Below are 17,573 nucleotides of genomic sequence, written 5' to 3'. Positions count from 1 at the left end.
GTGATATTCGTGATTAATGTTTCCAGTCAGTGACATTAGCAGCGTATGTCGTTTTATGCCCTAGCTACATTGTATTTTTAGCTAGACAGCTTACATTCTATTATATTTTAGGGAATATTTCTTTATGTACAGTATAAGATGTGAGATACTTTTATAATTAGCTTGCATTTAATATTAAAAGTCTGATAGTCACATCTTAAATTGACTAAAGTCCTAAAATGTGCATTGTGCAATATGTTAATGGTAAATAATGTTCATCACAATCTTAATTGTAAATATGTTAACTCTCAATATGTTATGTTAAATAAGTAATTAAAATGTTAAAGAATTTTTAAATGTTCATTAAAAGATTGTGTTTCATTGAATTATTTCCTAAAATTGCTTGTAATACATGGAGATGAGATAAGGTGCATGTAAGCATTCCTTTATTGCCAGGAAGCTGTAATGGTTTTTTGTTTTTTTTTATCATTATTGAGGTAAATTTATAAAATTATTGTGATATTGCTTTGAAACCATATCACCCAGCTCTATTCTGGGCCATCAAGGACCCAAATAAAAGTGGAAAAATACACACTAGGAGCACTGATATACAATCATATCCCGTCCATAATCAGCCCATGTCCATCCAGGATTCATAAAGAGCCTCAGTGCTGAAGTTCTGAGCAAGGATCAGGTTTCTCCTGGGAAATGCCACACATATTCATTCATAGTTAAAAGGCTAAACTGATCCCAGAGTATATCAGCACTGCTACTATAAGACACCAATATCTATATGAATAAGCCGTGACCTTCCTAAGCAAACTCAAGCAAAATGAACGTCTGTAATAACTGCTCTGTAGTGAAAAACGACTCTCCCGTCCTTTGATCTTGTGATATAAAGCAAAGCCAGACTATTGTTAGAAATAACACCGCTCACAGAAATGACTAAGGCCAGTATTGCAAATAGCTGGCCTATGTCATCTCCGTGTCTTCACTTGAGGCAAAAATTCACTATATGAAAACCAAATAAAATACTAAAGAGACTATTTCTCCCTCCTACTTCAAAAGACCTTGATTATACACAATCCCTCAACAAACAAGCAGGGACGGTCTACTCTTGCCCTTTGCTCATCCCATAAAATCGATCTGTGCATATATTACCTCAGCAGGGAATATGGTACAGCTTTTTCTTTCTTTTTTATTTTATAAATATTGTTTCGGATTTTTCCAGTTTTGCCCCAATTTAACCTTATCTATTCCAATTGCACTGTGCGTAAGCAGGAATACACTACTTGATCCTGAACAACACACCTTCTCCAAGCCGGGTGCTGTCCATGACTGTGACTCCGAGGTGCCTGTATGCAGTGACCTCACAAACCCCCTTGCTGAGTTCTCTCCCTGCCTTGGAGCAGCGAGCCAATTATGCTGCTCCACGTGCCAAACTCAGGAATCGAAGCCCAGTCCTCGGTGTGCAACTGCAACAAATAGATGCCTGCATCAAGGTTTAGCCGTGTGCCAAGGGCTTCGTCTGTCTTTTCAAACAACTTTCAAATACTGTTCATTTCCATTACAATGTGAGAGGTGAGCAGTATTTAAGACAGTATTTAGTATTTAGTTAGGAAAAAAACAAGAGTTGAACCCCTCTCGATCTGTTCAGGCCATGCACAGGTGGGGTTATTACAATGATAATATTGTGTTTATTGAACTTATTAGATTAACTATTAGACACAAATATAAAATGTAGATATGCACATCACGTTCAGAGTACATTAACACAGCATCCAACTTGATTCTTTAACCCATACTACAATTACCACTAATTCAAGTAGCAATGAAATGAAATCACAAAACAGAATGATGTCTTATACAAACGTGTCCCTATGAACTGAAATACAATACTCATAAACATTAAAAAGTATGAAGCTGTTTTAATTTTATGTTGTTTTATCAGTCCTTGTTACATTTATTTGAAACAGCCACAGAAAATCTGCGGTATCTTTCACACCTTTAGACAAGCACATGTCCCATATGATGTCAAATTTCCTGTTTTTGGGGCCGTGGCTGGTCATGTAACTCTCGTATGTGGTTATCACGTAATCACTTAACATTGATATCACATTTTCAAAACTAATCAAATTAGTAGTTATCAAGGACCTGTTTGGAAATTGTTTATTGGCCAATGGCAAGTCATTTACAATAGCTTTCCCACCTAGTTTCAGATTTTTTTAAAAATTAGTTGAAATGGCCAACTCCTCTACTTACTTGAAGTAAATTACATAAATGTGTTAATGTGTACATTCAAACCAGAGTCTGTTTATGAAAAGCCATTGCTTGAAAATAACTCTCTTTAATTCTCAAAGCTAACAAACTATTGAGGAAAGTGTCCTCTTTACACCAAGGTTATGCCCTAAATATTGGGCACTATTATTCTTCTCAGCATTCATTTATGTATTATACAAATGGACTTTCTACTAATAATGCAGCACATTTTGTAGTAGTAAGCACTTCTACACTATTGCATCTTTGCTATGTTACTTTCAACAAGGTCACTGTTCCTGCGATACGCACCAACAAACAGAAATGCAATGTGCCATTATCCCTGGCCTGAAGACAAATGACGTGATTATCAAGCAGAATGATAAGTAAATAAACATATTACCACCTTATGACCACAACTGCAGGGCACTGCCTCTTTCTGAGGGTTTGCTAAGTAACCCCGTTCTTAAGTGGGCAAATAGAATAAAAGGAAGAAGCACAGCACTCCCATTACATTTTTTTTAAGAGGAACACGATTTAGCCATTGCCAAGTGCATTTCAGATATAATAAATGGATTATTAGCAGGAGAAGCTTTTGGAAGTCTTAACTGTCTTGTTATAACAAAAAGGACGAAAGACCGGAACTGAACACAAGATAACATGAAAGCACAAATGGTGACCCAGAATGGTCTGGTATTCTGTACTGACAGGTGTGGTCTTTATGATAAGAACATAAATTTATATACTGATGAGAGCAAGTCATTCAGCCCATCAAGGCTTATCATTTTCCTACAGACCAGGGCAGGGATCATAAAATAGCAGTCTTTGAGGGCTCAGAACTGCTGGTTTTCCAGTCTCCCTTTAGGCGTGAAGGTCAATCAGTAGCACAAATTGTTCCCAATAACGGTGTCTCTTAGTGTTTTACAAAGACTCGAAAGGTATACCTTACTAAAGCTGTTTACTTTTCTATTCGTGTTTCCTGAACTATGTCTTCGGAGGTTGCTTAAGCCAAAGCTTCATAATTAAAAACGTATAAACTGAATTATCCAACAGTATATATAATTTTTGCCAAATAGGTTCAAGAACACGACACCTCAGACAGTGGTATCACACCTCGTCCCACTATGCCACCTGGCAATACACATTACATTACATTACATTAATGACATTTGGCAGACGCTCTTATCCAGAGTGACGTACAACAAAGTGCATACCCATAACCAGGGATAAGTGCGCTGAAAGACCCTAGAGGGAAGAACAATTTCAACTGCTACCTGCACAACAAACAAACAAACAACAAACAAAGCAAAAGTATGACAAAACCCCTTAACTAGCCAAACACTGCTTACCGAACCAAACTAAAAATACTGATACACAAAAAAGTAAATCACAGAAAGACAACAATTAAGGTTCACGGGGAGGTAGGGAGGGACGGGGAGAGGTGTTGCTTGAAGAGGTGCGTCTTCAGTTTGTGCTTGAAGGTGGGAAGAGATTCTAAAGTTCTGACCTCAACGGGGAGTTCGTTCCACCACCGTGGAGCTAGATCAGACAGTAGTCGTGAGCGTGAGGAAGAAGTTCGGAGAGGGGGAGGTGCCAAGCGGCCTGTGGAGGCTGAACGAAGAGGTCTGGCAGGGGTGTAGGGTCTGATGATTTTTTGTAGGTAAGCTGGGGAAGACCCCTTAACTGCTTGCAAGGCTAGCACCAATGTTTTGAATTTGATGCAAGCGATGACAGGCAGCCAGTGGAGGGAAGTAAGCAGGGGGGTGACATGTGAGTATTTGGGATGGTTGAAGACCAGATGAGCTGCTGCATTCTGGATGAGTTGGAGCGGCCTGATGGCGGATGCTGTGAGGCCAGCCAAGAGGGAATTGCAGTAGTCCAGGCGGAACAGAACCATTGCTTGGACCAGGAGCTGGGTCGAGTAGGGGGTGAGAAAGGGGTGAATTCCCCGTATGCTGTATAGGAAGAACCTGCATGACCGGGTCACTGCCGCAATGTTCTTGGAGAGGGACAGTCTGCTGTCCAACACCACGCCGAGGTTCCTTGCACTGGGTGATGGCGTAAGTGTGGTATCCCCTAGGGAAATGCAGAGATCCAGATGGGGAGAGGTAATGGCAGAGATGAATATCATTTCAGTCTTATCTGGGTTGAGCTTTAGATGGTGGTTGTCCATCCAGCTTGCTCAGGCAAGCAGAGATACGGGCTGAAACCTGTGTATCAGTTGGTGGGAATGAGATGAAGAGTTGGGTATCTTCCGCATAGCAGTGGTAGGATAGACCATGTGCAGTGATAACAGGGCCAAGGGAATGAGTGTAAAGAGAAAAAAGAAGCGGGCCTAGGACTGAGCCCTGGGGAAGTCCTGTGGCAAGGGGCCGAGGTGTCGATACCGTACCAGCCCAGGCAACCTGGAAGGAGCGACCAGAGAGGTAGGACTCAATCCAGTCCAGGGCTGTGCCACAGATCCCTGTTGCTGACAGGGCGGACAGGAGGATGGAGTGATCCAGAGACGGAGAGGAGCGTGGTCTCTGTCGAGTGGCCAGATATGAAGCCAGACTGATGGGGGTCTAGTAGTATGACACGCCTTCTTTGGCATGTCATGTTTCATTATTTTACATTATTTTAATATCTTTGTCAAGGTGCCTTAAATGACTTTGCAGGGTTGGTTTGTGAGAAGCACCATCACATTACTGGTGTAATTCACTATTTTCTCTGATTGGCTGACGTTTTCAATAAAAGCGCACCAACAAGCAAAATGCACCAACACAAAAACAACATAAGCTATGGGGGGGGGGGGAACGAAGAAAGAAGCGGTCCCACAGCTTTACAGCAACCAAAATGTATATATTATTAGAGGAGGTGGCGCTGAATAATGAAACCAGGTTTAGGACTATGGTGTCCAACAAAACAAGGAAGGAACTATGGTTAAACATCGCTCTAGCCCACAGAGAGAGTGGGAAATTGTCAGTCCATAAATATAATTTAAAAGGCAATTAGGCTACATGTTCAATAAGGTGCAACATGCATCCATCGTAATGTACAATTTCATTTTTTGTATGAAAACAATCCCATTAATGTGGTATTTTAGTCACATAATTAGCCAACTACAACTGTATAATTATTATTGTACATATTGCTTAACAGATTGAGATGTAACTAAGAGCAACATTTCAGAGGCTTAACAGTGGTGGCCACTAGCAGCGTGAGCTGACAACATCGATAAGGTATAGCTAAGAGTGGTCCAGACCAACCTTATGAAAGTATCACTTACAGAAGGTATACTTAGCTAAGAACCTTTCGGGAAACACGCTGAAATGTTAAGGTACAGCTTAAGGTATAACTTACGAATGACATAGTGTTAAGAAGGCTTCGGGAAATGCAGCCCAGTTCATTAGTGGGAGAAAATAAAACCAGGGCTGGATTTGGATTGTGCGTCGCTCTGGATAAGCCAAATGTCTGTAATGTACTGGATTGGAGGGCCAGATTTCAAGATCCTTGAACAAGGGAATATCCAGCAATTCCAGAATATCCTCTGCCTCTGTGACATGACCTGGAAGTATCCCACGCATTAGCACTCAACTCTCTGGGTAAAATGCTTTCTCATATAGTGTCGGCAAACTTTATTGTTCTGTTGAACATTTTTGTACTGTCAGTGTACCAGAGAGAGATTTACATATCTGTTTGAAAGTGTCATTCGCTCACATTTATTGTCAAACCTTGGTTGACAGAGAAGAAAAAACACTCTTGACCACTGGTGTCTCATTAGAAAAAATGCTGTTTCACAGGGGCAGGGATCTACCTTATTACAACACATTCGCACCGAACACCTGCACAATAAGTGACTTTTCTCGACTGGGAATTGATCGCCTCACGAAGCCAGATCTGTCAATTCATGAATTGCCCTGCATTTCCGATCAGCGTTATTGAGGCAAGAACAGAATTTCTATCAAACTTTCTACTATGTCATGTAGTAGACATTTCCCAGTATAAAATGTCAGACATACTGCCCTGCTGGTCAGCATAAGGCCCTTCCTTGCAGCCTTTTGTTGAAAGATATATTGGAGACATCCCTCGGACATGCTGAATAGCAAGAGAAAGGGGTTGGAGATCGATTGAGAGCTCACCAGGCACCCTGCTCTCCTCACCATAGCAGATTTGTCTAGGGATCCCAAAAATGGCACAACACACACACTCCCTGTCTGTTTGTAAAGTAGGGACAAGGAGCATCGGGGTTAAATAATTTATAAACACTGATATTTTTAGGTGAGGAGAGGTCTGCGCCATTTTGCTCTTCATTTATTTATGGAAAGACTTCTTCAGAGAGGACACTGATTACTGCCCTCCTCTTCCATTTTGAGAAAAAATATATAAAAGCAGGTCGTCCTGAAGTTGGGCATCAGAAAGCTTTTCGTAAGAGTATCAGGTGACGTGCATAACGCCTCTGCCAGAATGCTGCTGAAAGAATGGCGAACAGGGTGTTTACTAATGATCCTGTTCGTTATCTGTTCTGATGACTTGAGTAGCTTGTCAGATGCAGTGATGCATTCCAAATTCCATCATGAGCATTAATTGAAAAAGATAATTTTTATTCCCTGTTGGGACAGCGAAAATGATGTATAAGCTGGAGCAGGGTTTGTACTGTGGACTGCAGTGGAGTAGTGTGGGTGGGGATATAAGATGGATGAGGGGTTTGTACAGTGGGCTTTAGTGCAGCACTGTAGGTTGGGGTATAAGATGGAGGTGGGGTTTGTACTGTGGGCTGGCCCCATGATCCATGGCCATGGCTCCACGCCTGGTAATGCCCACAGAAAGGCCAAGTGCAGGGCACGGAAATCATAGCTATGTGTCAATTAGCTAGCTAGATATAGATATTCTCATAGTAGGTGTAGTTGTAGAAGCTGTCTCGTGACAATCATGTTATAGTAATATGTGATCGTGTTGGCTATTGTGATTGTAATACCAAAGCTAAATTACATTAGAGCTACATTTATAATAGTTATTTAGCTGACACTTTTATCCAAAGTTTAGCTGTAGCAGTTCAAAATGTAAGCTAATAAATATTGCAACTTTTGAAAATATCACCATGAACAGGGTTGAAGACCTCTTAGAGAACAAATTCAGTTCCCTTGAAGAAAAACTGGTGATCAAAAGGTTGGGACCTCACCATTCATAAAGTATTAGCATCACCCAAGCAGGACAGGATAAAACCCACAGTGTTAATCCGATGTTGTTCCAGAAAAACCCCTGGATCGCTTTGTGTAGCTGCGGTTGCTGGAAAATGCACTATAAACACCAAGTTTTTATGGTGAAAAAAAAGCTACTTTTCAGATTGTTCACCATCTTTCATCATAATGAAGCAATACGTGTTTCTTTTCACCTGACTGACTGGGGGCAGCAGGGGAGACGGAGACTATGTCAAGGATAGTGACAACAATATGAGATTCATAAACTTGCAGATACATGAACTAGCAGGGGTTCCAAGTCTATAACCGGCTTGAAATTACCATAACATAACATAAGGTAAGGGTGAAAACAGGGCATTCATCCCAGCAATGCTCACCTTTTCCTATCCCTAAGAGTACCTACTGCCTACTTTGCCACACTGTATCAAGCCTGGTTTGGAAACACCCAGTGTTTCTGCCTCCACTACATTCACTGGCAAGCTATTCCACACATTGACCACTCGCTGTGTGAAAAAATACTTCCAAAAATCTGTATGGAATTTATCTTTGCAAATTTCCATTTGTGTCCTCTCATTCTGCTAACCGAACTCAACCTGAAGAATCCCCTATAATTCACTTTGTTAATCCCTTTAATGAATTTAAAAGCCTCAATCAAATCCCCCTTAAGCCTCCTTTTACTAAGCTTAAAGAGATGAAGCACCCTAAATCTATCCTCATAACTCTTATCTTTAATACATGGAACCAATCTGGTTGCCTTTCTCTGAACCTATTCCAAATCCTCTATGTCCTTCTTATAGTGTGGTCCCCAGAACTGCACACATTACATTACATTAATGGCAGACACTCTTATCCAGAGCAACATACAGTTGATTAGACTAAGCAGGAGACAATCCTCCCCTGGAGCTGTTAAGTTTCTGAGTCTGTCTGTTAGTTAATTTATTTAATTCTTGTAATACATTATTTTTAATGATCATATCTGGTTTTCTGTTTATCATCAATTACTGTTCATTGCATTTCGTCATCCCCTGTTATGTCTGTGTCAGGATGTTTTCGAGCCATAGTCACTCCCCAGTCTGCATGCTGCACTATTCGGGTGGTTTCCGAGATTTCCGGGTTACAACGATTCCTTCCCAGTCTCGCATTTCCTAACTTCCTGCTTTTTTCGCTAGTTAATGTTGTATAGCACTATACGTACTAATAACTACTAATATAGATGTTGTACAGTACTAATTATAGTAATACACTGACTGTCTGTCTAACATGTAACTAATTTACTGATGTTATCTCCTGTTTCAAGTCTGCTCTGTAACTCCGCCTCTCTGTTCTATCACTGATTACTTACATTACATTCCTGGCATTTGGCAGACGCTCTTGTCCAGAGCGACGTACAGTTGATTAGACTAAGCAGGAGACAATCCTCCCCTGGAGCAATGCAGGGTTAAGGGCCTTGCTCAAGGGCCCAACGGCTGTGCTGATTTTATTGTGGCTACACCGGGATTAGAACCACCCAGTGTCCCAGTCCTGTGCCTTAACCACTACGCTACAGGCCACCCCATTGCTTATCGTAAATCCTTTTTGTGGCCAGGGTCTTTTATTTACTTAGGTTGCATAAAGCACAGGCCTTTGTTTGGGGCAGGCTTGTATTCGAGGCAGGCCTTTATTTCTTTTTAGGCTTCTGTTGTAGAATTTTATTCTTAGAACTAATGTAAAAGGCTACACTTAAAGTGGGCCAACACTGTTCAACACTTCCTGTAACCGTTCAGAAATCAGTGTAGGCTAATCAGGAACACCGTTTGATAAGTCATAGTGTCAGTCTTAACAGACTTAGTTTATTGCAAATATTCTCAAACACAATAAATCACATGGAAGACCAGAAACCATAAAATAACAACTTGCCAGACACGCCTTCATGAACAATAACAAATTAGCGTAGATAACAGCAATTTAAGGATCTTTTTTTCCTAAAGTGCATTTTATTGTGAGACATGCATTTCGTTTGGAGCAGCATACTGGTAGGCTATCAAAAGATTTTTGCTTTGGTTTGGGATTTAATTTACTTTTGGACTGTTTGATTCTATTGCTAAATGTTGGGACTGATGGGCACTGAAATCTGGGGGGTATTTGATGGTTCACTGTTAAGTTTTATGTAACAGTGTCTGTTTATTGCGAGCCAAGGCAGCCGCTTTCATTCATTCATTGAACGTGCGCTGTGCTGTAAATACATGGAAACCTTATTGCGTAGCCAAGTAGCCTAAATTGAGTTAATTTTTAATTTTGCCTGATTTACTTTTTATTAAATTCGTAGGCTGGAATGCCTCGCGGCAACAATTGTGTTTAAATGTATACTGCTTCAGCCTTTGGCAAGCTACTCAGAAGGGGGCGGCAAGCGACTGGTAACTTGAGAGCTACGTGTTGGAGACCCATAGTGTAGGACAATGACTTTTCATTGGCAACAGTATTAAACCAACCAACAATATAAAATATTAAGAAGAGCTCTTTTATTTCATTGAGTTAAATCGAAACAATGTCTTCTAGTGCTCATGGACTGATAGCCCTACTGGTAGGCAATATTACCCCGGCTTGTATGTGGGGGCCGGCCTTTATTTGTCCGAATCGACCACGCCCCCGGCTATTATCCGAGGCCCGGCTTCAAATAGAATCCCGGACACAATTTGAGGATTAACTATAGTCTCTCACTATCACTACGTTCCTTAACTCTATGCAAATGTCTACTCCCTAATCCGGAGCTGTCTGTATTACCTGTTGGTCTATGTGCATCGAGTCTGTGTTTTCGTTTCCCCCGTGTTATTGTTTCATTACCCTATTATGTTCTACACCTGTTGTTTATTTGTTCAGCCCTCCTCACTCCGGTGCCCCACCTAGTATACCACTTCCCCTCATGTATTTTAACCCCAGTCTCTGCTTGATACTTTGCCAGAACGTTGATACATTTTCAGTTTCCAATTCTTTGTAAGCCAGATTATTTGAGATTCATGAACGACACCCTTTGCCATTGACTCCGAGTTTGCCTTACCCTTCTGTTTTGTTTGCCATCTGATTATTTGGTTATTTTGACTTTTTTTCTTCTGCCTTCATTGACTTCGTTTTTGTCTAGCCCTTTTTGTTTTTTGACCATTCTTTTGCACCTCGATTCTGGCATTGTTTGAACTCTGATTACCTGGCTTGAAATTGGACTGAATAAAGACAACTTTTGAATACTCACAGGAGCAATGCAGGGTTAAGGCTGTGCGGATCTTATTGCGGCGACACCGGGATTCAAACCACCGACCCAGTCATGTACCTTAACCACTATGCTACAGATTGCACACAGCACTCCAAGTGTGGTCTAACAAGAGTATTGTATAAGGTGAGTATAACTTCCTTGGACTTATAATCAATACTCCTGCTATGTATCCTAACATCCTATTGGCCTTCTTTACTGCTACGGCACATTGACTATAACCTGACGGACTTTGGTCAACTATGACTCCCAAGTCTTCCACTTGAGCACTATCCAATTTTGAACCCCCCATGAAGTAATCCTGTCTTATTTTTTTATTTCCCACGTGTAGAACTTTACATTTAATTGTATTGAATTTCATTTGCCAGGTTTCAGCCTGGATTACTTTAGTAGAATCTATACTGTTAGCTAAACCTCCTAGTTTTGTATCATCTGCAATTACTTTCAATACTCATGTCTTGGTCATTTATGTAAATGAGGAAGAGCAGTGTCCCCAGCACTGATCCCTGTGGGACTCCACTTCCCACAATACCCTGCTCAGATAAGGCCCCTCCTACTGCTACTCTTTGTGTCCTTTCGCGCAGCCAATTCTGAACCCACTTCGAAATGGCTCCTACAATTCCTACCATCCTAATTTTGATAATGAGTTTGTCATGTGGTACCTTATTGAATGCTTTTTGGAAATCTAGGTATACAATATCAGAAGCCTTGCTATCATCAAAACACTTGGCAGCATTTACATTTACATTTTAGTCATTTGGCAGAAGCTTTTAATCCAAAGCGACTTACAAGTGCATAGGTTCTTCCACAAGTCAAAGCATCACATCCATAACTAGGAAAATACACATGAAATGCTGTTCTAAACATATAGTCATCATAAGTGCCATTTTTATTTTTATTTTTTCCTTTTTTTGGGGGGGTTAGACAAGGAGGATAGGGATATCAGAAAGGCGGGGCGGGGGAAATCAGGAGGGTGCTGAGGGTGCTGTCCTGACAGTGGTAGGCAAGTCATTCCACCACTGAGGAACCGGAATGGAAAACAGGCGTGAACGTGCAGCTCGACCGCCAGGTGCATGTAGAGAGGGAACCATAAGGCGACCAGAGCTGGCAGACCGGAGTGGTCTAGCTGGGGAGTAGGGAGTGATCAAGGATTGTATGTAAGGTGGGGCAGTCCCCTTAGCAGCCTGAAATGCCAACACTAGGGCCTTGAATTGGATGCGTGCGGCAATAGGAAGCCAGTGGAGGCCAATGAGAAGTGGGATGACATGAGCCGACCTGGGCTGACTGGTGATCAGGCGGGCTGCAGCATTCTGGACTAGCTGGAGGGGCTTGATGGCACATGCTGGGAGACCGGCTAGAAGGGAGTTGCAGTAATCCAGGCGGGAAATGACGAGCGCCTGGACTAGGAGCTGGGTGGCTTTCTCCGTCAGGAGATGACGGATACGGCATATATTGTACAGATGCTATATTGTATAGCATCCTTAAAGAATGCCAAAAGTTTTGTCAGGCATGACCTACCCTTTCGAAAACCATGCTGACTAGCCCTTAGAATGTTATTATTTTATCCAATATTTCTTTATCCCCTATCTCAATATTGGCAAAGACATTGTTAGTATTGAGTATGCCTTCCGGTCATTTTCCTACTGCAGTATTGAAAGAAGTGTTTGGGATTGCATTTAGCATCATCCGTGATTTGCCTTTCAAATTGCCTTTTGGCTAACCTTAGTTCTTTTTTAACCTTAGCATGCATATTACAATATTAAGCTTTCTTACTCTCAGTGCTGTCATTTTTATATATCTGATATATTTTATATATCTTTATTCTTTTTTCGTAAACACTTATGTATAGCTGTATTCATCCACTGTGGAGATTGTTTTCTCAACTTATATTTCTGCACCTTAGAAATTAATTTACACTGTCAAGTCAAGTATAACTCTTTTGAACCTGCTCAACTTTTCATTCACAGACCTGCAATCAAGAACTGGCTCCCAGTCTACATTACTTAAATCTGATTGCATCTTTTTAAAGTTGGCCCACCTAAAATAAAAAATCCTGGACATGGAGAAACCCCTTTTAACTTGCCAAAATACATCAAAATTTAACAGACCAGCTACCAACATAACTTGAACTGCTTTTTTTCCGCAGGAAAGGAAGAGGAGAAGGAGCGGCAGTTTCTCTCAGCTGCAAATCCCGAGGAACACTCACCTGCTGTCGAAGGGGTTGGCTCCAGGGACGATGTGCGTGCTGTCACGGCCCACCAGGAAGCGGACACGGTCGTAGAAGGACTGCAGGTTCCTCTGGTTGGAGGGCAGCTGTGTTTCCTGGATTATGTCCAGGGGGTCTGGAGAACCCACACACAGCGAGGTCACGTGACACGAGGCCTGGAGACAGCAGTCTGGATCCATGCAGTCCACCAGACCATCTGCAATGGGGAGGGGGGGTGTGAAGGGAAACCAAATTCATTGCCCACCAGTTCAATTCTGCACCTAGGAATCAAACCTGAAACATCTATGTCATAAGCCTAGGTCCTTAGCCATTATACATACTACACATCAGCTCAGAGATTATACATGCTATGCAGCAGCTCAGCCATTAAACACACTACACAGTAGCTCAGCCATTATACATACTACACGGCAGCTCAGCCATTGTACATATTATACAGCAGCATAATGATTATATCATACTTTATCTGAAATACAAGTACAGTGCAACATGATCAACTCGGTGTGCCTTTCTTGCTGCAGCTCAGGTTTTGGAAAATAAATGACTTGCACTCTCCAAAAAAAGTATCGTAAGTTTATTAAGCCATGAAAATGGTCTTCATCATCATAATTTACTCTTTCTGATGAAGACCATTGAGGTCGAAACATTAACTATTTTCATGCCTTAATAAAAAATTAAATTATTTGTTGTTTTTGGAACATTGGGTGAGTGTGTGTCTTTTCTTGTCCAACTTTCATATGTTCCTGTTACCCCGCACCTTCCATAAACTTTGTTTAGTGTGTTTCTGATCTGTCTACTCCCTGCTGTAAAATCCAGCTATGCCAGCTTGACCAGCTTGGACTTTCTGGGTATGAGTTGGCTAACCAGCATGGCCAGGCTGGGCATAATGCCGGTCTGAACTAGTCAACCAGCTGCCAGCTGTTTCAAAACCTACCTTGAGCTGTTTTTTCAGCAGGGCTTTGAAAAGCAATTCCACCTTCAGAGTGCTGAGAAATACTTTCCAACGGCCATATGGGCAACACTCATGTGCACCGGTGCTACCCGGCTGGACTGAATCGATCACTGCCCACTGAGAACACGCTCCGCGCACCAGAACTGGGTCATCTGGCTCTCCCGTTTGTCACGGCTTTGTGGACCACATCCAGCCAGACGGGCTGATAAAAAAAAATGTTCTTACTAAGTCTGTCAATTTCCTTCCCAGGATAGGCTGAAAAGCAGTCCCCTCCATAAATAAAAGATGAAAAATGCAGCCAAACGTGGTGCAACTTGGGAAACCACTGTTGCCGTAAAAGCATCCAGTTAAGTGACGGCATTTTCCTTTTGGGATTCGTGAGTGGTGTAATTTAGGACCATACTGTTCAGTCGTGGTGGTGGACAGGAGGTCCCGGAGGCCGGTGAATTACCCACAATCCCTCCAACTGGTTCCCTTATTCAGAAATGTGACCATTCCCTTAATCATAATATAATCCAGACAGGTTCATGCATGTCCTAATTCCTTCAAAACTGTGACAAACTCTGGATCCCCACAGGTTTCCATCCACAGGCCTTCACCAGCACACGCTTCTTATGCTCGATAGCGAAACATAGCTCGACTTTTGAGTAGTTTTAAGCAGACATGGTGTAGGCACACCAAATACATATTTGAAGTATTCTTAACTCCTTAGATACCAGTAAAACACTCCTGCTGATCCCTGAGAATTTTCAACAGGTTATTGTTAAAACATACAATCATATGAAAGAATAATAATGTTTGTCAGCATAATCTGTAGGAATTCTACTGGTGTCTCATGGTTAAAAGTATTTAAAAGAAGTAGTTGACACAGGTATGCCTCATACTCAGGGGTTGACACAAGTGGTATGCAAGTATGCATGTGTGGGGAAAAAGATAAAAATGTGAATAACGCCGCAAATGTTTAAGTATTTTTGTTATACTATAGTCACAACCTAGCTCATACTCTTGGCTTGCCAGCCATCAAGCTGAATTTAGTGGCTCAGATTCATTCATCATTGCACACTCAAATAATTCACAGCAGCACCTTGAAACTAACACAGAATACATTCCTACAATCTTCAACCACACATAGTTTAAGTAATTTCAGAGAAGGTAAGACTACATCATTTTACTAGCAACCATTTGACATGTATAAAATAGTGTTAAAGACAAGCTGAAATGGAGGCGAGCACACTAGCGATATGACGTATACACAAGGGGAATATTTGAAGGACAGGGAGTCGATGTGGCGTCAAATGAGGAGGGGGACGTCAAATAGGGATGCGAAAAGGATAATGAGGGGAAAATTTTATTGGCATACATGCCCACCGGAACACAAAGACATAAAATCTTTTTTACAATTTTATACTTTTTTGGGAATGTATATTTGTAACACGTGTTCGTATTGTTTTGAAGAATTGACTAACTTGAGGAAAAGGTGAATTTTGATTTCAGCTTATCTTTAAAGCAGTTAATGAAAATATTTGTCCCAAGTGTTGTTCTGGAGGCGACACCTCCTGTGTCTGGAGGGTGGTTACCTGCGTCATTATCCTTGCCATCGCTGCAGGCTGTCTCCATGGAGGTATCGCAGCCGGTCCCTCTCCAGCCCAGCTGGCACACGCAGTACCAGCCTCCATTACCCAGAGTGCACCTGCCATTGCCATTACACAGACCCGGGCAGCCCTCTGCATGGACATAGGCAAAAGACACCACAAACACAGTCGGGTCATCAGTAGCATCCCAATCACAAAAAGACTGTTTACAAAAAGGAGAAGACTGTAAGGCTTAAATGTTGATGCACCTGCAACTTGGGCCAATATTGATCGGTCCTAATGCTAAAGACCCTGAAAAGTTAAAAAAATGTATAGTAGATGGAGGACTTGGAGGTCATTTTTTAAATTCTAATTTAAGATAATTATTATTTAACTGTGCCTATATTCCTACTAAGGCAGAATGTTATTTTCCTTGAACAGAATTACATTTGTCATAGCCAGCGTATTGAAATTCTCAGCCAATCAGTTACAGTGGTCAAACGCAAAAGCAAAATATATTCACTCATAACATCATCGCATGCCCCATATTAAAGACTTAAACAATGCCTCTTTGTCGACAGGGTGTGTCCCACCTGATATCAAATTAGTTCTGGTTATTCCCATACCCAGAAAACCTGGCCTTAAAATCAAATGGCCTGGAATCAATGGCCTGGACTCAAATACACAAGCAATTCCAATCTGGTTTTAGAGTCCTTCACAGTAGTGAGAGAACACTTGGCTTAGACGTCTTTCAATACTCCAGCTACGTATTTGAATCCAAAACATTAACGTATTTGACTCATTACATTACATTACATTAATGGCATTTGGCAGACGCTCTTATCCACAGCGACGTACAGTTGATTAGACTAAGCAGGAGACAATCCTCCCCTGGAGCAATGCAGGGTTAAGGGCCCAACGGCTCTTATTGTGACTACACCGGGGATCAGGCCGCCCTTCTGTTGCAACCCAGGCCTGGTTGCAACATTGATAGCTATACTGCTGTCTTACAGGCTTGCAATCTCGGGGTGTTTTTTTAACCCAGCTCTCTCTGTTGAGGCCCATGTCAAGAATACTACTAAGATCCCCTTCCTGCACCTCCACAATATCGCCCAACTAAGACCCTCCCTAACCTTTTAAGATGCAGAAAGCCTCACATGTCTTCAATCCCTCAATCCCTCTCTACGGCATCACTAACAAAGTCCTGAGCAAGTATATACAGACGCCCCAAATCTTTAGCCATTCTCAGATTACATCACTCCAATGTTGCTCAGATTAGGTTGGCTCCAGATCTGCCCTGCCCAACTGATCTGTTCAAACCCTGAGAACAAACTCATGGTCAGATCTCCAGCTGATTTAAATCAGCAGAATAACCTTTTGGTCAAACGATGGTCCTGGGGAGATGGAGCTTTCAGCTCCACATTTCCATATAGATAAATACAGCATTCTGCAGGAAACTTAGACTTTATTATCTGGGAGCATTTAGATATTTGGACATTTGGATCAGAGCTTTCAAATTCAAACCTGGAGAATGTTGGGGGATTGGCAGGTTTGAGGAGAGAGAGAGAGAGAGAGAGAGAGAGAGAGAGAGAGAGAGAGAGAGAGAGAGAGAGAGAGAGAGAGAGAGAGAGAGAGAGAGAGAGAGAGAGAGAGAGAGAGAGAGAGAGAGAGAGAGAGAGAGAGAGAGAGAGAGAGAGAGATTTGCAATTTGCAATAGCATTGGTGTGTGGGTCTTTGGTGTGTCTGTGTGCATGTGTATGTGTGTCTGTGTGTAAGAATGTGTGTTTGTGAGGACAGATAGTGAGAAAATGAGGAAGAGAAGAGAGACTGGTTAAGAGGGGGCGTAGGTCAAGCAGCCTCATTTATTTATGAGCCCTGTTTGAGTGGACCTCTTTATCTCAAGTGTAGGCAGATGAGCCTTCAGCAGCTGAAGGTTCTCTGCAGTGCATTGTGGTCAACTTGGACCTCCTGTCTTATAGAAGCCAGGATTGTGAAGGGTGAGGTTATTATCATCCACTATTGACAACTTTGATTAGACAAGCCTGTGACTTCATTCTCAGGACCCTAAAAGCCCAGGGGCAAAACTATTTTAGCCAACAGCAGAATATATTAAAATGCTGGAAGCAGCAGAAGTATGAAGTCATGCATTCAGAGGATAAACTGGAGA

At 41.8% G+C, this 17,573-nt stretch overlaps 1 protein-coding gene across 8 annotated transcripts in view; it reads right to left on the bottom strand.

The window, feature by feature from the left end:
- The window catches only part of LOC133132631 (teneurin-4-like), a 208,475-nt gene that overhangs the window by 84,889 nt on the left and 106,013 nt on the right, over positions 1 to 17,573 (bottom strand). For all 8 annotated transcript variants that reach the window (XM_061248188.1, XM_061248187.1, XM_061248181.1 and 5 more), the window contains 2 exons: positions 15,413 to 15,559; positions 12,863 to 13,079 (listed from right to left, as the gene is read on the bottom strand). In XM_061248188.1, the coding sequence (XP_061104172.1) occupies positions 12,863 to 13,079; positions 15,413 to 15,559 (364 nt within the window). The remainder of the gene's footprint in view (positions 1 to 12,862; positions 13,080 to 15,412; positions 15,560 to 17,573) is intronic.

The sequence above is a fragment of the Conger conger genome, chromosome 7 (genome assembly GCF_963514075.1).
Source record: "Conger conger chromosome 7, fConCon1.1, whole genome shotgun sequence".
In the NCBI taxonomy this organism is placed as follows: Eukaryota; Metazoa; Chordata; class Actinopteri; order Anguilliformes; family Congridae; genus Conger; species Conger conger.
Note: the sequence above shows the minus strand (reverse complement) of the source record. Positions and strands in the feature narration are given on the sequence as shown.